Raw genomic sequence first — 27,509 nt, 5'->3', positions numbered from 1 at the left:
AGCGGCGCCCCCAGCCCCCCCGGCGAGGAGTCCCGCAGCCTCGACTCGCTCGAGTCCTTCTCCAACCTGCACTCCGGCTGCCCCAGCAGCTCCGAGCTCAACAGCGACGCCGAGGAGGCGGCCGCGGCTGCGGGGGGCCCGCCCGCGGCCCCGGGCCCGGCGCCGGAGCCGGAACCGGCGGAGGGGCGGCCGGCGGCGGGCGCGCCGCTGCCCGCCTCCAAGGAGCGCTTCCCGGGCCAGTCCGTGTATCACATCAAGTGGGTGCGCTGGAAGGAGGAGAACACACCCGTCATCACGCAGAACGAGAACGGCCCCTGCCCGTTGCTGGCCATCATGAACGTGCTGCTCCTGGCCTGGAAGGTACCGTGCGCCCGGAGCCCCAAACTTAGCTCTGCACTGGCGGCCCCGCTCGGGGAGCAGGCTGGGGCCCGCCGTGCCGCTCGCGTGGGGCTTGGACRCCCTGTCGCACATCGCTCTGCTGCGCGGGCGCCTGTGAGAACAGAAATCCCCATCGAGACGGGGCTTTGCTGAGCGGTGTTTTGTTTGCAGCTYTGTGCAGGTTTATAGTAAACAAAGGTTCTATTTATAGTAGGAGGAGCTGGAGCAACATTTTGTGAAAGTAGGTTATGTAATTACATGTAGTCAGAATTTGACAAAATACGGATTTGTGCGAGCAGGTGCCTCCGGGGCGGTGATGTGCCTGTGCTGCTGTGCAGTAAGTGTCTCTTCCAAAAGTAATTAGTAAATCAGGTTTTTATCGAGCACAACTTTGAGGTCTGGAAGTTTTTATGGTCTCTTACCAGCCTTGGATAGTGACTTAGAATAATTCTAAATTTTAACTCTAAATCTTTAGAATTGAAGGAAAGCAATTTAAATATATGTCATAATGTCGTTACTAATGTTTATGTCCAGAAAGGACGTGGAGAGTAGCTTCTAGTTGCTATACTCCACAAACCAAGAAAGATTTCTTCCCAAATGCAACCCCGAAATGTAGGGGACACAGTAGAATGATGCCTTACAGTAGCAAAGCTTTTTGCATAATAGTATCAGTGGAGAGAGGTTTGGTATTGGAAGAGTAGGCAGCCATTCACTGGAGTAACAGGTGACAGAAAGAAAAAGAAGTTAAGAGGAACAACAACAAATTTGGAGAGTTCAGGCTTATAAGTCAAGGTGTTTTATAGACTCTAGTGTGAGATTTATTGCTTACTTCCTGCATTGAGGCATGCGCTCACAGACCTTGACTAATAAAGCAAGCCAGTATGGGAGCATGGGAAGGGTGCAAATGCTTGCTGTTGTACCTGGACATTACTGTGTAAAATGTGTTGCATTCCCTAGCTGCTCGATGCTGTTATATGGATTTTCAAGCACAGCAATGTTTTACTTCTTCTTAAGAAGATGCAGAAAAGACTGTTTTGTTTTTTTGGTATCTAGCTGAATGGCACCTGGAAAAGAAAACCACCAACCAGAGGAATGTTCACTTAAAAACAAACAAAAAAATAGCTTCTAAAGTTAAATTGGAGAGCGAAGCTTTCAGCAGTCAAGCTTTGCAAGCTTTTCTCAAGCGCTTGCTTGAGACACTCCAACTTTTGTTCGTTTTCAAGGAAATAGAACGCGGTGGATCTTTCTGATGAAAGACAGTTTTTTTTCAGACAGTTATTGGCATTTTCTTTGAGTTGTGGTTTCTGTGTGTTTTCCTGAGTTTTTGTACATCAGGACAAAAGCTATGGATACAGTGGCACTTGCAGATACTTAGACATCAGTGGAAGTAGTACTGGGAGGCTGGTTGTGATTTTAAGTTATTGTCTTACGTAGGTTCTGTTGACTTCAAGTGAGCACAAAAGCCTTTTAGATTTCAGTACTTAACTTTTTTTTTTTTTTTTTTTTCCCCTCCATGCATTCCCTTCAATGTCTAAGGATGAGTGCAAGGCTTTGGAGAACTGGTTCTGTTACTATTCTGTGTAGTGTTGTTTTTGAATAAAAGGCTAGTTCAGATTTTCCTTGGTAAGCCTTCCTTTAATGAAAGGTTACAAATGGAATAGAATTGCCCTTGCTGGTTATATATTGCCTCTCCCTATAATTTCATTCTCCTAATTAGTGCCTCTCCAAACTAGCCTTTCTTTTCCCAAGTTTTTGGTCAAGAAGCATGCTGGCAATGTTTGGAGTGGCAAGATACTGCCAGCTCATCACTGACACTAGCCAGYTGCATGGCAAGGCAGAGGATGGACATCCACATTCTTCTCACTTCTCCTGAACCAAGGTGAACACTAGATCAGATGGGTCAGGTAATTATAATTTGGGAACAAGGGAGCAGAATAGCTGATGAAAGTAGGCAAAAGCAGAATGAGAGTACCATAGCGTGCCTTAGGTGAATAAAAGTTGCATATTGTAAAGAACATCGGAGCAAAAAGGAAGTGAGAAGGGGGCAGCAGTAAAGATGTAATAGGGAGTAAGAAGGTAAACACATACCTGTTTTCATTTATCAGCCACCAACCTTCCTTTTCAGAACTCTGCCCTCTCAAGGTTGAGAATTTTGGTCATACTGTAGGTAAATATGGTCTCAAATGACTTCAGATAAGTGCAAGCACTCAAAGCTGAGAAATATTAAAGTTACCGTACTAGCTTTCACGCTTTCAAAAATATATCCCATGGGATGTCAGATTCATATTTCGCTTATCCCAGCACTGCAGTGATAGYTTTGAGACCTTATTTGCTTCCTAAGTATCCAGACAGTATGTAAGCCATTGTCACAGACACATTTTTCTGTTTCTAATCCTAAGAACTCAGGTTAATGTTTGGATATGCTAAGGAGGACTCAATTTTTCAGAAGCTTCAGCACTTSAGACCATAAGCTTCTTATCCCTGCACTAACAGTTTTGTGATCATGTGTTCCCTGTCTCCTCATTCAAAATAAGATTTTTCTTGYGAGTCTGTCTTGTTTTAGTGAGTACTCCAGGTATTTTGTTGATTTGCTTACAGGACTGCAATAACTCCAGTAACAGGTACTACAAGTAAGTGTGCTATATATTTTTCAAGTTTTTTTTTCTAGTTGTTATGAAAACCTTTTTTTCATTAGTTCAGCAAGATTATTCTCTGTTCTATTCTCTGTTCCTAGTCATTGTTTTTTTTATTATGTCTTTCGGGAGTGTTTGAGATCAGATTTAAGATCTCTATTTGGGATACAGGTATAAAAATTATTTTAAAATAACTATTTCTTTAAGAATGCTGCATCCATATATTATATGTGGAACATTGCTGCGACGACACTTGCTTTTTTGGAAATTCAAGTAGCTCTCCTAGGGATTATTCAAATTTCCTTTCAATAGTACTGGTTTTTGAAACTAAACTTGTAATAAAGCTGTTCAGCCTGCTACCTCTCTCTCTGAAAGAGAGTTTGAACTTGCAACTTTGAGGTAACGGATTGAATGTATAAAACCTGCAAAAACAGTATGATACTAAGTTGAGAAAGTAACTGATGTGCTAAACAGCATGGTAAGCATTTAGGCTTCTTTTGTGTAAATGAAAACAGAAGTGGAGTGTTGAAATAGACCTTAAACATGTATTCAGAAGCGTGGGTTGTCTCCTCTCATGCAGAGTGGCTTAGCACAGTATATTTAAGTTTTTTTTAATCTGTGGGCTCCTCAGGTTTTCTGCAGGGCTGTTGCTGACTACTACATGATTGAGTTTAGCAATGTGAAACTTGCTTTTCTAGGCATACTTATGATCTTTGTTGGATACAACAGTGCACAATCTGTGCACCACTTTTTGGTAGGTTTTGGCATTTTTCTTCTTTTTTTTGTTGTTTTTTAAATGGCCCTTCTCAGGATGCATTCTGTGGTAATATGTGGATCAGATGCTAAAGCTTAATAAATATGCCATGTAAATCTGATCTGTGTGCTTTTGGCAGGTTGATGTCATATAGCCAAACCAATTTGTGAACCAAAAACTGTTGCACAAAAGCTAGTATCTGAAATATCCAGAGAACAGAGAAGTGAATCATTTGATGCATGAGATAAATCAAAGGGAAAACATAATGTAATATGAAACTAAATAACACTAATATTAGTAGTGTTTTGAAAAATTAATGTATATGGCTTATCTTGTGCTAGCAGCTTCTTTTGTAGCAGAAAAATCCTACCAGTGCATTTGACAGTATCTGCAAAAGTTTTTGTGAATCACAGTCCTTGTCCCACCAAACTGAGGACTTTGGGAGCTAYGTTCACTCTATGCCATAGTTCCAATAAAATGGCAGTGGCTTTTAGAGCTGTGAACATTACCTCCTTGGGCAATTGTAACAATTAAGTAAGTAAATGTTATGTAACTGTATAGACTTAAATATATTCAAACTGAGGTACAAAGAAGAGGTAAAGTTTAAAAAAAAAAGATGCTAGTACGAAGTTTTTAGTTTTAGGCTCTTATAAAAACGATCTTTTTCTCAGCAGAGCCAAGTACATCATGCAGAGCTGCTGATATCCATTTAATTTGTCACAACGGGTGTACCTAGGGTGAGAGGTAATGCAGGCCCCTTACATATGGTCTGCTTTTTCTTTTTACTGATCTAAACCTTCTTATAGCGTAATGCATGCGAGTTGTTTGGATGAAGTCAGCCTCTGAAGATAAGTTAGCAGGGAGCTTCTGCTGATGCTCAGGAAAGGCCTCTGCAGCCTTCCTTCCTGTACAAGATCCATCATTTGGAAAATTAACTTACAGTTGTCCTTTTTCCAGAGTAGGAAGCCTGATCTAAGTGTCTAAGGAAACCTGTTCTGCGGGGTGCGTGGGAGGTTATAGTGTCACAACACATAGTACTTACTGCTTATGTTCATGAAGCTGTTTCTGCAAGGACAAGAGATGCATATATTTGCAGGGAGTATTAATTTTTTTTTTTTTTTTTTTTTTGAGGAGTAGATTGTAGCTCCCCTTTGCTTTTCCTGAACACTGAATTTGCCTATTTGAGACACACATGTTCTAAGACTGTTAGGAGCTTTTATGATGTCATTAGAAAATTTTAGGGTGACTTTTTTAATATGCATGGTATTTTCAGAAGTATTAGTTTCAGTGCAAGACTGTATCACTTAATTTTAAAGCCTTTCTGGACCAGCTGCCTGGTTAAGACAGCTGAAAATAGTTATTGTGATTTTCAAATTTGTAGTCTAATGCATAGAAACTGTGCGGGTTAGGCTAAATAGAAACTGGTTAGTCTGAGGCTGTTTTTACCTCTTCTTTACCCTAAAATGTGAAATTAATGTGAAATCTACCAACAGAGCTCAGAAACCTGTTGATGAAGTTTGTCCCGCAAAATTGTTGTTGCTGATATTGTTTTCTTATTTCTGAAGAATGGGTATAGCTCTGTATGGATTCTTTTTCTCCTGGAGGTTATAAGGGTATGTTTTTTGTGGGTATGTTTCTTGTTGTATAAGTACTCATAAGGAGCACTTGGAAGTTAGGAAATAGCATTATGTTTATACATTCTTAGTTCAGTTCTATTTGAAAGTACTTACGTCTGGGATGGAACCCTTTTTAAGGATGGAACCCTTTTTAAGGATGGAACCCTTTTCAAATATGTCAGTCCTGTCACAATGCAGTGAAATAATTTATTGATTTTGCTTAGCGTTTTAGGAGCTGATTCTGAGATTTAGCTTGTTAAAATATCCAACCTTATGCAAGATTCTGCAGACACCAATCGCATTCATTTGCTCTGGTTCTCCAATAAAAAGAAATTGTTAAGCATTACATTTGTAAGGGGAAGTATCTTTCTTAGTCCGTAAATTCTGAAATTTTAGCACTTTTATGCTACAAGAGCRGAGTGCTGAAATATACAGAACCCACATAATTATACAGTATATATACTAAAACAACAACAACAAAATCCTAGCTTCAGTCCTGCAAGAAGCAGYGCTGTAGTCCTGCTGGGCTGAGCTAGCAGGCTCATTCTCCTCCCTGCTATGCCGGGGCATCTGTGCAGTTTCTGAGCCCAGAACCACTTCAGGCATAAGTAATTGAGGTAATGTTGTTGTGTGCTCTTACATTGATGCTCCTTAGGAGCAGTGCTGAACCAGGCAGCAAACTCACATGTCGGCAGCTAATGGTTGCCCGGGCTGAAATGCTGCCAGGTCAGAAATGGAAGGCCAGGACTTTGCTTTTTAAACCTTAAGTCCTGTTATCTTCATGGACCAACATTTTATATTTATGTGCATACTCAGTATAAATATTATGAGCAGTATCAGGGATTCTGAAAACCATTGGTGTATAGACTGTTAGAGAAATTTAAAGTTTTTAGAAGAGATTAAGAAATTTTATAAGTAGTAATCAGTTGTAGCTCTTTTTAAATRCCTTGAAAAAATTAACGTGGCTATGGGTATGTTTTCTAATTAAGCTTTTTTTTTTCTTAGGAATTTATGTCCTGCTTCACTAACATTTTATATCCCCCTACCTTTCACTACCATTATACTATAATTCCCTTCCTGCCCCAGATCCCTGACAGTACCATCAACTTTCTTGTATATCCACCCTTTAAAGATTGATCAACAGGCATTGTATGGTGCAGGCTATTTCTGACATAGGGTTGGGCAGGCTCATAGCWCACATGCTTACCTTTTCAGAAACCCATGTGCTTCTCTGCAGGAAAATGATTAAAGTAACTTAAATTTCAGGTTCTGAAGGAAACCCTCTCAAATATAATGCAAACAGTATAATTTGTAGCTATACTGTATTTTTGAGTTTGGGATGCTGCATCAGAAACCTTTATATGTGTTATTCTTCCAACTTGTCACTTTTTWCTTCCTCCTTTCTCCTCAAAACCCAGTAGGGTAGTCGGATGTTACTAAAGCTTAAGCATGAGTCAACAATTTCACATTGTGCCTTTCTRCGTACGTGTCAAAGAGAACAAGCATCAGTGTTGAGGAAGCTGAGAATTCCTCATACTCAAAATAAACACTGGACTTTCTGCTATAAGGTGTTGAAATAGGTAGAAGGTGAAAAAGAAGATTAAAAAAYGAAGAGAAAGACAAAGTTAAATTCTAGAAAATTGAGATATTTATTTAGTTGATGGAAAATGCATTATTTTAGAGTTAAAGGCAGTGGTTTTTTGTTATTCCTTCAGAATGTCCGAAGTGTGGCTTTGTGCGTGCTTGGTTTTAGAAGSGCTTTACACTTTGCCTGTTGCTAGAGCTCCTTCAGGGATTTATATATGAATAAAATATATGGGATTGAGCAATCAAAGCATCTGTCCAAGGAGCTAGATGAAAGGGAAAATGTATAAGATGTGCGTGGCCCTTTCCTGACTGTTTGGTTTCACCAGGTGATGCTGACAGGAATAGGTTGGGGAGAGGAGCAGAAGCTCCATCAGCGAGGTCTGTGTGTCCAGCCTTTCCTGTACAGAATAGAACAAAACCCTTGAATTGTGAGCAGTGGACGCTGGATGGGGAGATATGGGGAGTTTTGGGCATCCTCTCCACAGAATGTGGCTTCCTCCTACCTCTGCGAGTCTTGGGTTCTAGTTCCAGGTCCTCTTCTGGTCTGTTTACAGCAACTTTTGAGTTGACAAGCAGTTAAGAAATAAAATAAACTCAAGGTGCTAGAAACTTGTATGAATAAGGTAAAGGTTTCTTAGCTAAGTGTGTCTGTTGTTCTCCACCTTTCTATTATGGATCCTTGCAGCTGAGCTGACAAGGGGAGYAGTGGGAGCTCCTGTGAGATCAAGGGAGAGGCTGGTGATGTGTTTGGGTAGGAAGGGGAAGCCCAAGCTGCGTGTGAAAAATGGAGACAAAGAAAGCCCTTGGGTGTGTGTRGTTCCACTGGGAACCAAAATGCCTATTTAAATTTTCTCTTTTAGCTCTCTAGAGTTACTGGTAAGGTTTTCAGTCCCAGCAGGTGATGCTGTTACAAACTGCAAGGCCAGGTGTGGTCAGAAGACTTCAGTCCAGAAATACACAGTAGGATACATTAATAAGGTATTTTGAGATTTTAAAGAGAATRTACTTTTTCTTTCACAGATTAAGCTGCCACCAATGATGGAAATCATAACGGCTGAACAGTTGATGGAATATTTAGGTTTGTAATTATTGACAATAGATGGTTTATCAAATTAAATTATATACTGTACTTATAGTATTATGAGGACTGTATTGTTTGCCAACCTTTTTATTCAGCTTTACTTGAATTCACACTTCGAGAAAAACACTGCATGACATAGAGTAACTTAAGTTTTTCTTTAACAGTCTTTACAACTTTCCTGTATTGCTCTCCTAAGTCATCAGCCTGGTGATACAGCTGGAATGGCTTAGGACACCAACACATTGTCAGACATAAACTTACTCATATCTCTTACAGTGTTGTTTGTTATATGCCACAGGAAGTAGTAAGTCAGTTCTGCCTTTTAATTATCTGTGGAAACTCCACTTCTTGGAAGTATGATCCCATTAAAATAACAGGAAAAATGGATGTAATTGTCACAGTGTAGTTGTCTCATTTGCAGGCCACTCCATTGGCAAGTCCATCCAGGCTTGCTCTTTTGCAAACCTGCAGCTGCTTCCAGTGACCAGTCTGTAACTTGGACTGTRTGTTTCATACAACTAAAGAAAAATACAGGACGGATTTTATTCCTTGATTTACTTTGTTTTATACTCATTATTCTATTCTACCTTGTGATTTTAATTTGGGCTCTAAATCAGTGGAATGTCATTAATAGATGAGGCTTGTGTATATGATCAGAGTCTCCTTCAGTCAGAAGTGTTCACAGAAATCTTGGAACTATGAGCATAACAAAATTTTATTTTCACTTTTTAGGAGATTATATTCTTGATGCAAAACCTAAAGAGATATCTGAAATTCAACGTCTAAATTATGAGCAGGTAAGAAGCTGATCCTAAAATAGGGGCTTATATCTGACAGAACTATTTTTTAAAAATTACAATTTTAATTTTAATCTATATCATGATGCTTATAAGTGAAAAGGAACCCTATTGTTTGCAGTTATAATTTTTGTTGTTTTTCATTTCTGGATTTACTGTAGAGCATGATTGTGACTGCAAGGCAGGCAAGGGAGGGCAGGATATTGGTTGAGACACACTCAAGGTTCAAAAAGGATTAAATGGAATAAGTTTAATAAAAAACTTCTACTCCAACCTGCTTGGGGAGCCCCGGCACACTAGCTGAGGACATGGGTCGGACGCATGGGTCAGCTGCCCAGGCAGGACTTGACCTGTTGTTCATAAGTACCCTTTAAATATAGTAGAACTATTTCCTTATCTGAGCTGTGCTGTTCTTGAGAAACTACTGTCTGTGAAGCAGCTAGTCATTGCTGACAGCCCGGAATACGCATGCCCAAATGGGTGGGGATTTATTTGGTCAGCGTGCAGTTTCACATGCTGCGCCTGCGGGCACCTCCTCTGCCCGTAAATGACTCCTTGCCAGATCTTCTGGCCTGGCCTCGTATGATGCAAGTCAGGTTTATCCTGAGTGAGATGAAAGATGGTAGTAAGCATGAAAATGAGATAGCAGTAAAGACAGTCCAGACCATTCATCAGCAGATATGGTTGCAGTCTGTTCTGCTGCACACTTGTTCCTGAGACTGAGCAGTGAATCGAGCTGCTCTTGCAGAGGGGTGGGTGTAGAGGCACAGCAGTCTGTTGGACTCGGCCGCTTCATCTTCACAGCGTGAAGATAAACTGTGCTTCTGTGGCTGGGCTTATCGTGGTACCCAAGCTAGGTGTTTAAAGCAAGCCAAATTACAGTTGCAGAATGACTGTCATTTGAAAACGTTGTAAGTGTTCCATGAGAAGCCCTTCAGCACTGCTGTAAAATGGAAGCTGTGGCTTTTATTGCCTTTAGGGCAGTGCAAAGCTTTATTTTTTATTTTTTCTTCTTCTTATTAAAGTGCTTCACAAGCATAGGCATGTCTGAGTTGGAAAAATGGTCGGTATTACTCTGTGTATGTTATGTATCACTAAGAGGAGTTGGTTAATTGCTTGGGTTAAAATGCTACAGGTGATGAACATGAAACTTCTGRTCCTTTTGTAAATGAATCCATGCTGTTGCATATCTGAAGTATTGTGCAAAGGTTTGTAGACTAGGCTGTTTCACATATGTATTTTCACATGATTTTTGCATACACATTTTGTTTTGAAATACTGTCACGTGCTGAGAGATACCAAAACAAAATCTTCCAAGATCTAAGTAATGCTTAGTAATTTTTGGTCTGCCACTGGTGCCTTCATATACTGTGATGATTCAAACAGCAGTAATACTTGATTTTAAATATGTATTTTATGCAAAACCAAAATTGAGTCCTTTTGTATACTTGTTGTATTTAATGTACACTTACGTTGAGTCCTTTTGTGTACTTGTTATATTTAATGTACACTTACGTTATAAAATGCTATGAATAATGTGACTATCCATTGGAGCAATTTAGTAGTTAATTTGCCCTTTGGGGATTTGGGAGATGTTTTAGTCTGTGATAGATACAAAAGTGGTATATATTTAATGAGTGTGTGTGTCTATATATGCACACATATGTCTGTATGTGTATATATCATATACATGTTGAATTAATGAATGAATGCTATATGATAAAAGCTTTGAGAGTAACCATGCATGTAAGAGTGACCAAGAGCAAGCAGTAACAGCTGCATTTAGTCATCTGTTCCTTTTGTTTGTGTGCTTCTGCTGACAGAACATGAGCGATGCAATGGCAATTCTGCATAAGTTGCAGACGGGCCTGGATGTGAATGTGAAGTTCACAGGTGTGCGAGTATTTGAATACACACCTGAGTGCATAGTGTTCGATCTGCTWGATATCCCTTTGTACCACGGATGGTTAGTGGACCCTCAGGTAACTTATTTTTTCAGCGTAATTCAAGCAGCGATTAAAATTAGTCTGGTTTTGTTTCTTTCTTTTTGAAGATGTTTTAGAATCTTGTTAATTTGAATTGGAGTTGGGTAGGTCTGAGTCGATGATGATGAACATGGTAATTGTGGTATTAATGTCAGTAAAATTGGATTTTTGTCAGGGAGGAAAGGGAGCTGAGACTATCTGTGGGGTTTTTGCTTGTTCTGCTTTTTGTTAAGCACAGCAACTTTACAGAGACTATTTTTTTAGTCAAGCTTAGCATCAAAATAATGCTCTGAAATCATGACCGTACAAGTGACGGTTGTTGTTCTGAGGGATGTAGGAAGTTGCCTGAAATGGTGTGTCATGCTTCAATGGTGAAGCTTATTGGAGAACGCCTGTCATGTAAGAATTTAAAGGTACTTTCCTCACTTCTTCAGTTATGTCTGAGTTCCTCCAGCCACTGCTTTGAGAACTTGAAGCATTAGAAACAGTTCGAAAAAGCTCTATCTATAACTCAAACTCCAAACTCCATGGAAGAAGGTAGTTGGTAGAAATGGAGCCCCCTCCTCTCCTTTCTTCAGTTTAGTAATAACTTATGCTGAGAAGCTGTAGCTTATGGATTCCAAATGGAATCTGGCACTGCAAAATGTGTAACAATATGAGTTAAGGTTTTTTTACTGTTTATTTTTAGAGAGTAATATGTTCTTTTTAAGGGAAGTTTTATTATATGCTTATGAATAATTACAATAGGCTTACAGTGGTTTTCTGTTCTCTATAAAGGTATGTTCTCACTTGGGTGTCCTGTTTTCTCCTGCACCAGGTTGCTGACATTGTAAAGGCAGTTGGTAACTGCAGTTACAATCAACTAGTGGAAAAGATAATTTCTTGTAAACAGTCAGACAACAGTGAACTGGTTAGTGAAGGTGGGTATGGTTTTTTTTGTTTGTTTGTTCTGTTTTGTGTGTGTGTCTTTTCTTTCTCTCCAAGAATCCAACCTATCAAATCTTAGTTATGTATCTTGTGTATGAATCCTGTGTGTATTGTCTGCTGTGTAGTGATACAGATGGGATGAACTGGATTAATTGTCTACTAATCTTCTTTCCCTGGGAAGGCAGACAGCACTGTCCTGGTCCTCTAAACTTCTGTGATGCAATTTTCAAAACAGTGATCAGCCGCATTCTCTTGAGTTCTATTATAGATGATTTTTAAAAGCTGGGAAAAACTGCTTTTCATGGGAAGGCATAAAAATGATGGGCAACATTTAAATTTCAACTTGGCTATGTCTTGATCTCATATAATTTCAACATGGATTGCATGCTACATGTAAATAAAAAAAATAATTGGATTGGAAGTGGATTAAGCATATGTAAATATGTGAAAAGTTGTTTACAATGCTACATTTTGGGAACATCTAGCTCTTTTCCCCTCTCTGAATCTCTTCTTTAACATTTGTGGTAGTCACGGAGCATTCCTCTAGTAAGAGAACAGGACAAATTGTATTTTTATTGTTTTGCCTGCATTTATATATAGGAAAGTTGAGTGTAGATATTTACAGCCAAAGAAAAAGAAAATGACTTCTTTTTGGTTACTTTTGAGGATTTAGGACTGAATTTTTGGAGGAGTTCTTAGGTTTTTGTTGGTTTGGCATATGATCCAAATAATAGGTCTCGTTTTATTTTTGGTTTGGACCACTTTTATAAGGAGTGGCTATGGAGCAGTAAATGCTCCCTCGTTGGTGACATTCAAATGGACCTCCTTGCCCAGTGCCCAGGGCTTGCAGTCTGTGGACAGCGGTGTACAGCCGCTGCGGGGGGCAAAGGCAGCCCTTTGCTTCAGCTGCTGCTGTTAACCTCCCTTTCCTGTGTTTCTTGGCAGCAAACCAACAGTGTGTATTGAACAGCATCCGTATTCCAGCAGCAGCAGCAGTGCAACTGCAGCTCTGCAGGCTGAGCTGCAAGGCAGGGCAAGGCCGAGGCCGGCACGGGCCCATCTCAGGGCACTCTGAAAAACATGTGTTCAGTAGCTACCGTTCTCCACAGAAGGGAAGCGAGACAAGAAAAGCAGTAGGGACTCCAGCTTGTGAAGAGTTTTCAGTTTGCTGGGGTATATTTAAAAAGCGTGTTGTGGTATGTGATGCTGTATTCAGTAAATACTGTGTTGCTGTTTCTTCAACTGGAAATGTGTTATATATGAGCCAAGAGACTTCTTCTGTCTCCTCATTTTATAGTTACGGAGGTATTTTGGCTGGGCCGTTGTTAACAAAACTGACAAGTCTTACACACTGTGATTAAATTCAGAAGTGATGCCTCTGCAGGAGGTTCTTGTAGATCTGAAAAATAGCTCAGAGGAGATCAGGTGTTTTGTAGCTCTATTTATATCAACGGAGACTTCAATAGTAAGGATAAGTTTGAGAAGAGGTTGTGTATTATGGCATTCCTTTGGTCGTTCCCAAGAACAAGAAATTACAATTTACAGTTTTCTCCTGCCACAGCCTAGGGATGTATACTAAATGGTAAGAGATTTTCCTTTTTTTTTTTTTTTTTTTTTTTTTTTTTTCCCCTGCAATGTAATTACCCAGCGGTCTCCAGAAGTAAGATCATAGATTGCTGACGTTTGTGAGAGTAGACAGATAGGCATATGCTTTTAAGTCATCCTTTTCAGTCAGCATGTTATATCAATCCTTTCTCCTCATTTTTTCTTTTCTCACCACATTCAACAATTACTTGTAATGTGTAAAACAGTTTTGCTGCCCACCAGTTGCATGCTGGCAGCATGCTGTGTGATGAGCAGCTCCGAAGTACTGCTTTACCTAAAGGCATTAAGTAAAATATTTTAACAAGCAATCTGTAAAAATGGAATTCACTTTTAACTCCAGCTTCATAAAACATTGGTGTTAATTGGTGAGATTTTTCCTTTCTTTGTTCTAATAAGGCAATGACAGAAAATATTTTTTTATTTAATTCTCATGAACCTTGTGATGGGAGAGAGGGGGAGGAAAGTGGCTCATTGTTAACCAAGCGAATGATGGACACATGCGTAACTGTGTATTACTTTTGTAGGATTTGTAGCTGAACAATTTCTAAATAACACAGCTACACAATTGACATACCATGGGCTGTGTGAGTTGACTTCAGCTGTCCAGGAGGGAGAGCTTTGTGTGTTCTTCAGGAACAACCATTTTAGCACCATGACTAAATATAAGGTATATTCAATTGTATTTTGTTGTTATTGTTTTCTTTTTCATTTCAAAGTGAAACTTGTTTTTTCCCTGTCTTTATAGTAATTCCTATTATTATTATTAAAGGTAGGTACAGCTTATGATGAATGTAAMATCTAGAGCAAATGTTACTTGCAAATAATTGATCATTGTTCTAAATATCAGGATCTGTTACTATTTTCAATGTTATGGTAACTTATGTCTTATGTATTTGTATATAATTTGCTTATATAAATTGTTTTGCAGCATGTTATTGTTAAATAAAGGTTAGTGTAGTATGAGATGAAAGGCTAATTTTGAATTTGAAGCTGGGGAAGCAAATGGTGAAAACTTTGAAAGAAATACTCAGGGATAGTAGAAACAAGTGACAATTTGGTGATTCCTTCTGAAACTCCCCACTCCAGGGAGGCAAGAATTGATTTTGGCAAATTTATGATCACTTGTGGAACRTGTTTGTTCTAATGTAACTTTGCATTTGTCAAAGTGATAGTGTGCTTGTATGTATCTGACAGATTATATAGTCAAACCCTCTCTGAAAAGAGGGCTGTGATTAAGACAAACTTGAGTAATTTTAGGTAGATTTTCTTAGGATTATAGTGTCAAATCATACCTGTAGTTAAATATTTCTCTCAGCATTATAAGTATAGCACGTTTCTACTGTAATATGTGACAGTATTGAAATTTCATTTTGGTTAGCTATTACTAAAAAAACTTTGATTTTAAAATGTACATTTATGTTTATAAATAATGACAATAAAAGACAAAAAAGGATGTTGGTAGCATRCATAGATGTGGAAAGGCTGCTGTATTTCCTTTAACCATCTTTTGTTTGGAAACCTCATATGCTGTGAGTGATGCTGTTTAGGGAGTACTACTCTTTTTATTTAGCATCTATTAATCTTGACTGTTATATATTAACCTCTGGCATCTTGAATAATTACTCATAAGCTGAGCTAAAGCTCCAAATGCTTCTGTAAATCATGGATTAACTCTCCAAAAAAAAGATAAAATATTTTTTTTAACAACTACCTAGAACATATTTATGATTTGTTTTAAATCTGTATGGAATGATACTCTTCCTTTAAAACACAGAGAGGGATGGCTAAAAGTGCATCTTCCCCCTTCCCTCCATGTGCTACCCCATATAAAAAGATTCTGGAATGTATTGAAGGGAGCAGAGTCTGAAGGAGTTCATGGCCAAGATGATGATGGTTGTATTCTCTGATGAAGCTTGCTTATGTCACAATTTTAACTGTTGCTTCTTTTCATTTTTCTAAATCTACATTTTGCCATAGCTGTTGTAATATTTGCYGTGTGGGTGTAAACATGGTTCTGTGGTTGCTTTCCTTGAGAAGAAAAATACCAATTTGCTTTTAAAGAGAAAAGTCTAAGTAGAAGTACAGATGGTACCTGGAAGGGCAGGAAATATGTTCATTAGTTCAGAGGATATTCTAGGTAGAGTATGTTAGTCCTGCTGGAAATAATGTCTTAAGTGCTTCTGTACTTATGTACTTAAGTGCTTGATGCTATAATTGTGACTTTTAAAATATATCTACAAAATATATCCGCTATTAAAGGACCAGACAAATGCAGCTAGCCTTACAGCCACTAGGTTTTCTTTCTTATCAAGAAGCTAGATACGGGCTTGACTTCAGCTTTTTGCTGAGACCAGGTATCTTTTGTATCTCCAGGATGCTGACCTGAGCATCAAGTGCATTGTTGTCACAAAGTTTGGGTTTTTTTTTTTCCCTATCTGCTGTACTCTTTCCTGTAATTAGATTTAATGTTAGCTCTATAAATTTATAATGGAGTTTTTCTTTTATATCACAGTTCTAGCAATAGTCAGCAGTACTGCTGGCTCTTTTTTGGAGAAAGATCTATAAGTTAGAAAAACAGAGGAGAGGATATAATGTCAGAGAAAAGTTACATAAACTTATTTGGGGAAAAAAAAATGTGTAAACTGTTTGTTTTTTCCAATATCGCTCTTCCCTGTCCTCCCTCCAAACCAATATATAGAGTCATATAAACAAAACAGTTGAAGTTCAGAAAAGGCTTATTTATATGCTCTAAACATGATGAAACTGTTATTTCCAGAAACTAATTTTGATTAATTAGCTGGAATATGTAGTGAAAATCTGTTGCACCTCAAATCACTTGCACCTCAAAATCCTAAAGCTGATTCTACAGTTTAAAAGGAACTTGTAGTTTTCCCCAGTTCCTTTGAAGAAGCTCAGAGACCTTTTATTTTCTCCTCCAACAAGTGCACTTGAGATGAGCCTGTATTATACTTTGAAAAAGTATAATATTTTGATATTATACTTTGAAAAAGTATAATATCAAGTATAATATAAAATTATACTTGAGCCTGTATTATACTTTGAAAAAATAAGATACCAAAATCCAATTGCTCTTGTTAAAATATCAGCCTCAGAAATGTAACATTGAACTTTATTTATATAGATACCTCCCACAGGAAAGTCTACAGATCAGCTATGCCTCCAAGTTYGAATATTAGTTGACTAGGTACATTAGGATGCTTAAGTATTATTCTAAGAAAGTATAATACAGGCTCATCTCAAGTGCACTTGTTGGAGGAGAAAATAAAAGGTCTCTGAGCTTCTTCAAAGGAACTGGGGAAAACTATGAATTCCTTTTAAACTGTAGAATCAGCTTTAGGATTTTGAGGTGCAAGTGTTAATAATTTAAACAAAAAATGTGTTCAGGCATATTGTAAGTTAAATATTTATGGTTTTTCTATAATAAAATAAATGAGCACAGCCTTAGTTCTCCTTTATAGTGAGGCCAAATCACAGCCATGTGATTTTGTCGAGTCATTTTTAGTATTTGTAGTGCCAGGGTGAACAGTTTGTTCTCTCTCTGTCTATCTTTCTCTTCTGCATTAGTTTTCTTCACATTAGATCTAGTGAGCTGTCTGTAGAGGTCATTGGTGCTGTCTTTATTAATTTCATTTTATTTTATATATATACACACACACACACACACACACACACACTTAGCTCTAATTAATCAGGGATTATCTTGTGGATGCTTTAAGGCAGAAAGAGTTTGATCTTTGTGCACATAAGTTGGATTTCCTTCTTAGGTCTTTATTACAAAGTATTTGCAGCTACTTGCAGTGTTTGCTGAATCAATTAAAAATGCAAGACTTAAGTAACACTCAGAATTATTTAACTGAATATACTGAGGTTAGAGCAACATCTCACTGAAAGATTCTTCATCCTGTTGTTGGAGTTTTTATTTTGAAGGGCTGTTTTACTAAAATTGGTTTTATATGTGTGAGAAAACAACTTAGCAGTCTGAATGTGCGTGCGCACACGCTAACAATTCCGCAATACAGTAGCTGTCAAAATGTGGTATTAGTTAATAAGGGGAGTTCAGTTATCAGTTTCTTAATTCATCCCTTTAAGTGAGATTTGTTTCTTAATTTCACTAATAATGGTTAGTTTGTACTCAACTAGTTATTTCTTCTGTCCTATTCCTTTAATTGCATATTAATAAATTTTTTTAGCTCTGTGATTATACAGTAAGTATTTTCAGCAGTTAAAGATGTGATTTTCTTTCTTTTTTGTTTTTACCTTTGATTTTTGTTACACAGATAATAAAAGCTTCCCATGATAATCCCCTAAATCAAGGAAAAAACAGGACTGTAAAGAGGGGATCAGTTTGGTAAGAATATCTTAGTTCAGTTAGAATGTTTTTCCTGCTGACATGACTGTTATTCAACCTTTTGACTTTACTGAAAAATGTCAACAAACTCACCTGGACAGAGTTTCCAGTCTGTATGCTGCAATGATGCTTTCTAGGTTTTTGAATAAACCTCAGGTTTCTATTTCAGAACTCAACACAACCAAATACAAAATTTATTTCATAGCAATAATTACATTTTTTTTTCTTTTTTGGATTAAAAAAGATGGAGAGTTCAACATAATACAATGTATATAACTTTTTAAACATTTAGATATTTTCACTTACATAGTAAGATAATAGCTCTTATTCTGAAGCTTAGTCTGTTTAATCTTATCTTACATATTTTCAAAAATAGTCTTAGTTTCCCCTTGCAGTGAAAGTGTTCAGATAGATTATTCCCCAAATTATAGTTCAAATTCACATGGACATTAAACACTTTCATAAATTCAGAGAGTCTGATCCAGAAGTGCAAGAGAACATTTATACAGACATTCACGGATTATGCTTAAAAGTTTGTCTTGAAAATATAAAGTTTTAGACAAGTATTTGGTTTTACTTTAAAAAAAAAAAWTTAAACTGCTAAAAACTGGATAATAAGCCTCAGAATGGGTAGTGTAAAGACACTAATGTTATTAAAAAAAAAATTTAATCAGTTTATCTGGTCATGAAATTAACCCAAGAAAAGAGTTCTTATAACCAACAGTATCACCTGTAGCGTACAAGAATATTTTTCTGTAAATCAGAAGCCTAATGGCTTCTGTAATCAGAAGCCAGCATCACTGATAGCAGACTTTATTCAAGCCTTTTAAATATGAAACGATCAAATCTGGGCATTGGGCTACCATCTGAGTTTTTATAATAAATATTTTAATCATTCATACCTCCATTGGAGGCACACTTTCCTGTAACAGTTATAGTTATATACTTGAGAGTTTTAAATGTTTCATTCTCTGTTAGGCAATAGTTTTTAGTAGTTAATACTACTGTATATTCTGTGCTAGCATTTTTGTGGGCAGTGTTAGCCTGTGAGACTGCATATTTATGAAAGTTCACATTTTATAATAAACATAAAAGCTAAACCTAAAACACGTACAGAATAGACTTCATACCACTTCAGCAGTTACTAGCTCTTTAAAGTATCATGAAGGTAGAAACAGCTTGTACATCACAAAGTGCCTAGTTCTTGGCMAGGTCAGCATTTGAAAAGTATATACATTCATTAGGTGAATTAGATGACCTTACTGTACTGCTGCACCCCCTTTTTAGCTTTAACTCTGATTAGAACACACATGCATAAGGAGGACCTTGACATCTTAATCAGAAGACACTGTTACCTCTTTGTGTGTTTTGTTTTCTGCTTGTTTTTTTTTTAATTACTTCCTTCCTGATTTTTGAGTTCAGTGTAAATACTAAATCTCTGATTCTGCCACTGTGTTCCCTGCTTCCCTTTTCTTCCTTGTGTGCTGTGCTGAGTAGAGCAGGAGTGCAGAGACCTTATTCACTAGACTACAAATGCACTGGAAAACCACTGGATCCGGCAAGTGAGAAATTCTAATGTTGCATTTGGTTTTATGTCACTGTCTCATAGCTGTTTTTCTCCCTGCACAATTTGTGAGGGTGAAGGAAAGCTATGATGAAAGCTGTGACTGACTTTGTGATCTGGTAACTGCTGGAGGATGGTGGCTTTTTCCTGACACCTTATATGCTGCAGATCTAACCTAGAGGCAATGTGAAGGTCATGCAATAAAGATACTTGCATATCACCAATTTAGGTGTCCATCAAAGTGAGCCTCAGAGATCCTGACAAGAAGATGAATGATGCTGAAGAGCTGCCTGTAAACAGCCTTGTGCAGATGTGGTCTCCACTCTTTGCAAGAAGGAACGTAAAAATTGAAGTTCTAGCAAGGTTGATACAAGGACTATAAGTATCTACATTATAGCTAATACAAAAAAGCTGGCTCCTGATGTCAGATGGAATTATGAATATTAGCATTGGAAAATCTTTGGTTTTTTTTTGAGAAACTTCATGAAAATGATACTAGCATGAAGCTGAGATTGGAGTTCTCAAATGATTAGTGCTCATGTTCAACACAGGAGGGCTTYAAAGTAAAACAAAGCATTGGTATGAATTTTGTTCAAAACTGAAACATCTCTATTTCAAATAACTTACCCTTGAATAACAGATATTAGATTCTAGTCCTGTTAAAGTAATGGGAGATTTTAATATTTCATGTGATAAGTTCAGCTTAGAGTAGTTGGAAGATTATGAATATACTAATGTTTTCCTACTATAGTATTACTGCTGGSCTACACTGTAGAGCTTTTGTAACAAGTCATACCAAATACCTGTCATTACAGAAGGCTCACTGCATTGAGCCTTTTTTCACTTAACCTTTTGTTTCTTTTGTTTTTAATTTTAGTGTACTGGTCAGAATTTAAAAGCTTCCTATACGCTTACCTTAAGGCTTCTGTGATTTTTTTTTCCCTTGTTTGTTTAAACAGACTTCTTATACCTAAGGCACTTACATCTTCAGTTTACAGAGGATGCCTATTTAAAACTATTTTGTTTTCTTTCTTTTGGGTGATTTTAATCATCAAAACTGTTATTTATATTTTAGGCTGACTTCCCAGGGAAAGATGATTGCTCAGGTCATGTTATGTGGTCAGTTTTGTTGCTGACTATGTTATTTATGTCCTGCCTGTGCTGGGATAACTGCCGTGCCCAAACTTGGGGCAGAACGTAGAACTGCAGAACTGGTGGTTTGTCCCTGCCCTGGGTGCCTGGCCCTTCTGCCCACACGTAGCCCAGGGGATTGGGCTGTTTTGTTAATGCCAGCGCTGCACAAGACTCTTCAAGTAATAGTGTGAATGTCTTCTAAGTTGTATGGCCCCTTGGCTGCAGAAGGGATGGTTATAAGCTTCGCTTTGTGTTGAAAATAACTGATTTTGATTTGGGGATGTCTTTTAGACACTCTTTTAATGACCTAGGAGAAACTGGAGAGCTACTTCTGTACCTGTAAAAGGGGAGCAACGCTGTCATTTTTTGCAAGGCATTGGAACAGGAACTGTCTCTTTTGTATGTTGTCTTTTTAGTACACTTTCTGATCCCTCTGTGTACTGTGTGATAGAATAGCTATTTTTTGTGGATGTGACAGTAAACTGGTTGGTTTACAGTGAATATGCTGTAACCAGCTTTGCTTTGGACACTCTTGAGCACGTTGATCTGGTGTATTTAGTAATAATAACAGAGGCTTCTATCTCRGGGTGCTCTGTGGTCGGTAACAGCAACCTTCTTGCTTTGGAGTGTAGTGTTTGTAAGCCTTACGAAAAGGTAGAATTAGATTAAAATCCAAAATGGGTTTTAAACAAAGGCTTTGTGCTTCATTGCTATCCCACAAACGTGCAGCACTATCTCCTACCTCTCCTCCAATTTCCATCTGATTTCAGCTGCTCTCTCAAATCCTTCAACCCAAACTTGCATTTCATCCTTTCCCTACTTTGGCTTCTGGACTTGCTAGTCTTGTCTCTGTCTCCCAGATAAGCCCAGTTAATAATTTTAAACTCTTAAATTAAAAGAGAAATTAAGATAAATTTGTAACAGTGAAATGCCTTAATTAGCTTAATGATTTGATTGTTGTTAATTTTAGCAGTGAATCTTCTCATGCTGTATACTGGAATTAATGCTTTCTAGATGCAACAGTTTAGTTAGCAAGAATGACCATCTAATATCTCAAATTTTAAACTAATGAAAATTACTCCAAGGTTTTCCTTATCCTTCTGCATAGGGTCAGCTTTACCTGCTGGTGACAGACCAGGGTTTTCTTACAGAAGAGAAAGTTGTTTGGGAAAGCTTGCACAATGTGGATGGCGATGGAAACTTCTGTGATTCTGAATTCCACCTCCGGCCACCGTCAGACCCTGAAACCGTCTACAGAGGGCAACAGGATCAGATAGATCAGGTGGTGCATTCCTGTGTTTCTGTTGTGTTTTCTCTATTTGGTTGTGACTATATRTACAAGCTACTGTTTCTTTTGAGGGGCATGTGTGTATATGTGTATATATACACATACATGTATTTATAGATATGTGTATATATGGCTATAAAAAAAGTCTTTAGATCTCTACGCTGAGATTCTCAAACATGCTTCTTTCCAGTATTATCATATGACTTCAAGGAAAAGAGTAAGCCCAACCCCAAATAGTTTGGAAAAATCCAACCTTAATATCTGTGAATCTGAAATGTCAACTGTGTTGCCTTTTATATGGAAACAGAATAGCACTGTGAAACATCTCCCTCTCTAATAAATTTATTTCAAGCCATTAATATTGTCATAATTGAGCTCTGCTATCTGGCCATTCTGCTGAATGTAAGACAGACACTGTAGTGGTGACATGATGATGGTTATTTGTTGTTCTTAATTATATTTCCCTGCTGGAGCAGAGGGGTTGGACTAGATGATCTCTAGAGGTCCCTTCCAACCTCAAGCATWCTGTGATTCTGCGACACGCAATAACTTTCTGAACTCCTATTTCAGACAGCGCCCGTTTTTCCTAGATAATGCATAGGCAGGTAGCGAGAGCATCCAGGCCCCCAGACATCTTACATTCTAAACAGATAAAGCAGATTAATCCTTTGAAGCAGTTACTGCTTTTTGAAGGTACTTAAGGATATATGAATAAGCAGATGCTTTTTGATTAATTAAAACACTTTTTATCTCATTTGTGGACTACAGAATCTTATGTATACTGCAGGTGTGTGTGTACACATACATATATGTGTGTGTGTATATACATGTACACACATGACTATAGGTAGAGGCAACAGAGGTGGCTCTAGTTTGAGCTGCCCTAACTGTCTTCTTCACTATCCTGTTTGTGATGCAGAGTGCGATTATACGCGTTAATAAATGGGTTTACTCTTTAGGATTATCTGATGGCATTGTCACTACAACAAGAACAGCAAAACCAAGAGATTAACTGGGAACAGATCCCAGAAGGAATCAGTGATCTGGAGCTAGCAAAGAAGCTCCAGGAAGAGGAGGATAGGAGAGCTTCTCAGTACTACCAGGAACAGGAACAAGCAGCAGCTCAAGTCCAGGTAAGAGAGAGAACATCATTACAGATTATGACTACGAGTGTTAGTGAGTACTAACTTGATAGTTACATAGGCAAATCTATGTTCATAGATATATAATAAGAATACTATTCATGTTCTTGTACTACAAGCAACGGGATGCATACAGGAATTTTAATAGTGTTGTTACTGGTGGAGGAGGTGTGCAGATCCTGGTTCCTGCCACATACATAAGGTCTGCCTAGCCTTCTACATCAAGGATGAGTTTAGGGTTACAATGATTATAAAGATTATGTTGGAAGAAAGTAGGACTGTACAGTTTTAAATAAGGTTTTCAGAAAGAACAGAAAGAAACCTGGAGCAAGAACAATACCAAACTAAACAAATCTAATTTTTAAGTGATTTGACATTAGCAGGTATATAGTTAGATTTTATTATTATTATTCATCTTTGGTAAAGACAATTTACATTTTTCAAAATTCTTTCAACAGCAGTAAAAATGTTCTTAGATGCAGYTCAGTTTGTATCATTCTCAGTAAATAAACTTAGGTTTTTTTTCCAGATATTTTAATGACTTTGTAGATACATAGCTCTGCTTAATATTTAAATTAAATCTGACAAAAATAAAGCTCTCTCCATCATTGGATAAGCCCTGTTATTTATATTTTCTTCACCGTCTACATTATACAGTTTTTATTTTATGTTTCACTTTTAGCCTGTAAGTGCATGAATCAGTAAGACAGAAATGTCAGGCTAAACCTTCTTCACAAACATGCAAGAACAAGAGGTGACAGCAAATTGAAATCAAGAAGAGTTCTTTTACTTTGGAGGAAAAAAAAAAGAAGGTTAAAAATACATACCAGTATAAATCTCTCCTGAGGGCATTGTCTGAACTCAGCTGCCATAACTTGAGATTCTGTTCTAACATATGCTTTTTTTTTTTTTTGGCCTTGTTTTAGTTGCCTATAGATAGTACTGGACTGTCAGCTAATACTCTTGCATTCTTTGCCACCCCCCCATGTAGCAGGTACAAGGTGCTGCTTCTCCAGCAAGTGGAAGACAATCTGGGAATAGCGAACGCAAACGCAAAGAGCCTCGAGAGAAGGAGAGAGAAAAAGAGAAGAACAGCTGTGTTCTCTTGTAACAGCAAGTGGATTTAGTCTGGAGCCAAGTGCATGTCCTCAGAAGCAAAAACAAGGAGTAAAAAGGAAGACAAACCCGTTACATGCCGCCTGTGCCTGATTACCCCATGGATTTTGTTCACGTTCCAGGAGAGGATGGGTGACTTTGTTACAATCATACAGACTTTCTTCAAAGTCATAGTGCGTGCTGCTTGAGATGGGATTCCAAATCACAGTTGGATGYGGCTGTGCTTTGAGTTAGTCATAAGAAATATTGCACCTTGTAGCTGAACACACAAATCATGGCAAGTTTTGTGTCATAGTGACATGCGTTACTCATTACATCAGTTAGTAAGCTATTTTATCTTCTACTCTAAACACAGGAAGCAATTGGTTTTGTGTCAGACTCCTCCCTGAAGTCTGTACATTAGCACAACAGAATCCTGTTACTTTAATGGTATGAAAATATACCTGACGCTGGGTATTCATAACACAAGAGCCCAATGAACAGCTGGGCACTGCCTCCTCAGTGTGTCCAGGTTTCTCTGCTTCTGGATCTGGTATGTTTGGATCTTGAACCCAGATTTATACTGTTAGTGGTATCATTGCACCCCCAGCCAGCTTTACCTTGCCCCAAAAATCTGCGATTTGGTAGGTGTCATACTAAAAGTATGCATTACAGAAAATGGGGCGTTTATTGATGAGCAAGATTAATATTATTTGCTTTTCTTGCGATTAAACCTGGGTATACAAACTCAGTTGTTATCAGGGTTATACAAATAATTTTATAGAGGATATTTTTTTTTCTTTTAGTATTTTTTCTCTTGTAGCTAAACTGGACCAGATAAGTTATTTATTGACCTCTCCATATGTTATGTTAATGATGAGAGGAAACTAAGGTCTATAATAATCCTTATTCTATATAAGAATGCAGAATTCAAATAACTATCTGCCTTTTTTTCCAGAAGTACCTTGATCTTTAACACGATGTTAATGTGTCCACTTGTATATTTAAGCAAGTGTACTGTAGCTAAATACGCATTTTGTTTTTGTTTTCTAAATCACATATTCTTAAAAAGCACACTTTTGAAGGGTGAGAGAGAAGCTCGGCTGCTCTCTGAGATTGCTTGGAAAGGTAGTCAGGTGTAATATTTTATTTTTTAAATCACTAATTTAGAGTTTTTGGGAAATCTCTGTAGAAACCAGATTTTTCTAATTTATGGGAACCAAATAAACATGTTGCATCTTGTAGTATTTATAGAACACAGTCACCGAATATTTCCTGAAGTCTGAGGGAACCATACTCCCCCTCTCCACATCCATTAAGTCAATAACAATTACCTTCTTGCTGAACCTTTTTGATAAAATTTATATTTAGCAATTTGTAGATATTTTTGAAAAAGGCTGCTTCTCCTGGACAAGTTCTGATTCATGCTCTAAGCCTGGGTAAAGTGCATTAGTACACACTCGTCCGGGACAGTCAAGGCAGCCAGCTGGAATATGACATTCCTACTTATGGATGTTTGAGAATGTCTGCAAGGGAGTTTGTAGAGAGTTCTTGATATCTGAACAGAAGTGCACAGGTAAAAAGCTGCTTTGCAGTTTTCAAGCAGACGTGCCATTGTGACTGGAACCAGTCAGCACACAAATCTGTTAGAAATTGAGAATGTTAGACTGCTAAGGAAAGAATGTCTTATATTAACTGAAGGGCCAGTCTGGTTCACTTTTTTCCATGCCTTTTTTTTTTTCCTTTCACTTTTGTTACCATTTCCTTTTTTATAATAATAAGTAATGAATGGTAGAAGATCTCTAATTTAAAAAAAAATAATAATTTTCTCTATATTCTCTACAAAAGTCATGCCCAGAAGAATCATTTTAATACTCAATATATGCAGTTTAGATAAGTTGCTCTGTCAAGGCCAAGGGTGACTTCATTTTCCTTTTGCAGCAGCCTAACTTCTTCAAACAAATTAAGGTAAAGGAGGATCACCAACATAATGACTTGTCTACTTTAAGCAGAACAGAAAATATTTCAATATAACAGTGTCAATAACAAAGACTTTATGCCAGAATGTTGTTTAAAAACATTCTGTTACTAAGATTTTTCCAAATTTGTGTATTTACATTTATTTATTGCCCTTGAAAAATAAATATGTCAAGCTAACTGTTTGTTATCTTATTATTTTTCAGTGACAATATGGCCACTTGAAATTCCTTTCTGAAAAAATTTAACTTGAGCACATATTGTGACCATGAAGTATATCCTTTTGCCCAAGATATTTTTTGCTAATGTKATAGAAGAATTCATGGAAGGTTTCTAGGATATCAGACAAATATGCTGGTAATGTAAAATACTCTAGTGACAGTAATATCATCATTTGGTTATGAAGAGAGAAAAGTTAAATGTCAGCGCTTATCATAAAGTCTGAACTTTCTAGATAATTCAGTTTTTCCTTTAATAAAAGAGTGAAGGGTTTCAGATCCTTTGAAATGACAGACATTGTTTAAACAGTTTTCTATTAATATCCTTTTTCTTTACAGGTCTTGAAGCTTTGGGGAAAAAAAAGGTAAAGAATTTCTGATATCTAGGGAATTGTTTTCCATGAGTTGAGCTTGTTAGTGGTAAGAGTTTTAATAAGCAGATGAGCTTGTTAATAGCCAAAATGAATTATGCYGAAGTTTAATACCCAATTGGGACTAAACATTCCAAAAAATACTCTCTCAGCAGGTATCAGTCGTAGCATCTGATCAATCCAAAAAGAACAATTAGACCGTAGCCTTGAATTTATTTTATCTGTAATAGTTAACTTGAAAAATAACACCAGAAAAATGTCATAGATCACTAGTTAGATGAGTATATCTGGTTTATTTTATTCACTGTMTTTTTTAAAGCTCATTTTCTGGAGAAAGGGTACAGATTAAAAAAATAAATCTGTTTAGCTAGTTAGCATGCACATGTGCTAAAGACGTACACAATGTATATTAAGTTGTCCAGAAAGGTAGAGTAGAATTTGTATTTAGCTAGATAAAAGCTAGTACAGAAGACACAGAATCACATAATTTGTAACTGCACTGTAGTTGTCTAAAAAGCTAAATAAGTAGTCTTAAAATTAGCAAAAAATCAAGCACTGCCATGGTGTAAAATGGTTTTTGAAGAGGCACTTTATGAATGCACAAACCTACCATTTTTTTGTGTTATTTATGTGGACTCACCCAACAGAGCCRATCCAAATGAAGACTGTAATACTAGTGAATGAAATTTTCTTGATAATTCACATAAAAAATGCTTTTTTTTTGTAGCAAGTTATCCAATCAATAAATTTTGTGTTCACATTGTCTCTTCTTGTGGATCATACACACAAGCTAAAAGGGAATCACATTTTTTTTTGCATAAAATCACATGGAATTCCCAGTCAGCCTGTCTACTCACTTGATAATTCACATTATTTTTAAATGCTTCTTCAAATTTGTGGTCAGATTTCTGAAAAATTCTTCCCTTGTGTAATAAAAGGCAATTTGACATTTTGAAATTGAATCTTTTGGTGTATTCTGCAGGAAGTA

General features: G+C 37.3%; 1 protein-coding gene and 1 long non-coding RNA gene across 2 annotated transcripts; both read left to right on the top strand.

Moving 5' to 3' along the window:
* The first annotated feature begins 6 nt into the window (after nucleotides 1-6).
* Nucleotides 7-25,640, top strand: MINDY2 (MINDY lysine 48 deubiquitinase 2). The gene is made up of 9 exons (XM_026045707.1): nucleotides 7-360; nucleotides 7,989-8,046; nucleotides 8,782-8,846; nucleotides 10,670-10,828; nucleotides 11,649-11,751; nucleotides 13,888-14,030; nucleotides 21,539-21,712; nucleotides 22,678-22,851; nucleotides 23,852-25,640. Exons 1-9 carry the CDS (start codon nucleotides 334-336, stop codon nucleotides 23,969-23,971), a joined length of 1,023 nt encoding a protein of 340 aa, XP_025901492.1. The 5' UTR covers nucleotides 7-333; the 3' UTR covers nucleotides 23,972-25,640.
* Nucleotides 17,635-19,613, top strand: LOC112952797. The gene is made up of 2 exons (XR_003250467.1): nucleotides 17,635-17,732; nucleotides 19,526-19,613. It is a non-coding gene; the product is annotated as an uncharacterized LOC112952797 (long non-coding RNA).
* Nucleotides 25,641-27,509: the final 1,869 nt, after the last annotated feature.

Source organism: Nothoprocta perdicaria, unplaced genomic scaffold (assembly GCF_003342845.1).
Source record: "Nothoprocta perdicaria isolate Ctin4 unplaced genomic scaffold, notPer1 scaffold_41, whole genome shotgun sequence".
Lineage (NCBI taxonomy): Eukaryota > Metazoa > Chordata > Aves > Tinamiformes > Tinamidae > Nothoprocta > Nothoprocta perdicaria.
The sequence above is the reverse complement of the archived record's forward strand: the minus strand, read 5'-3'. Positions and strand labels throughout refer to the sequence as shown.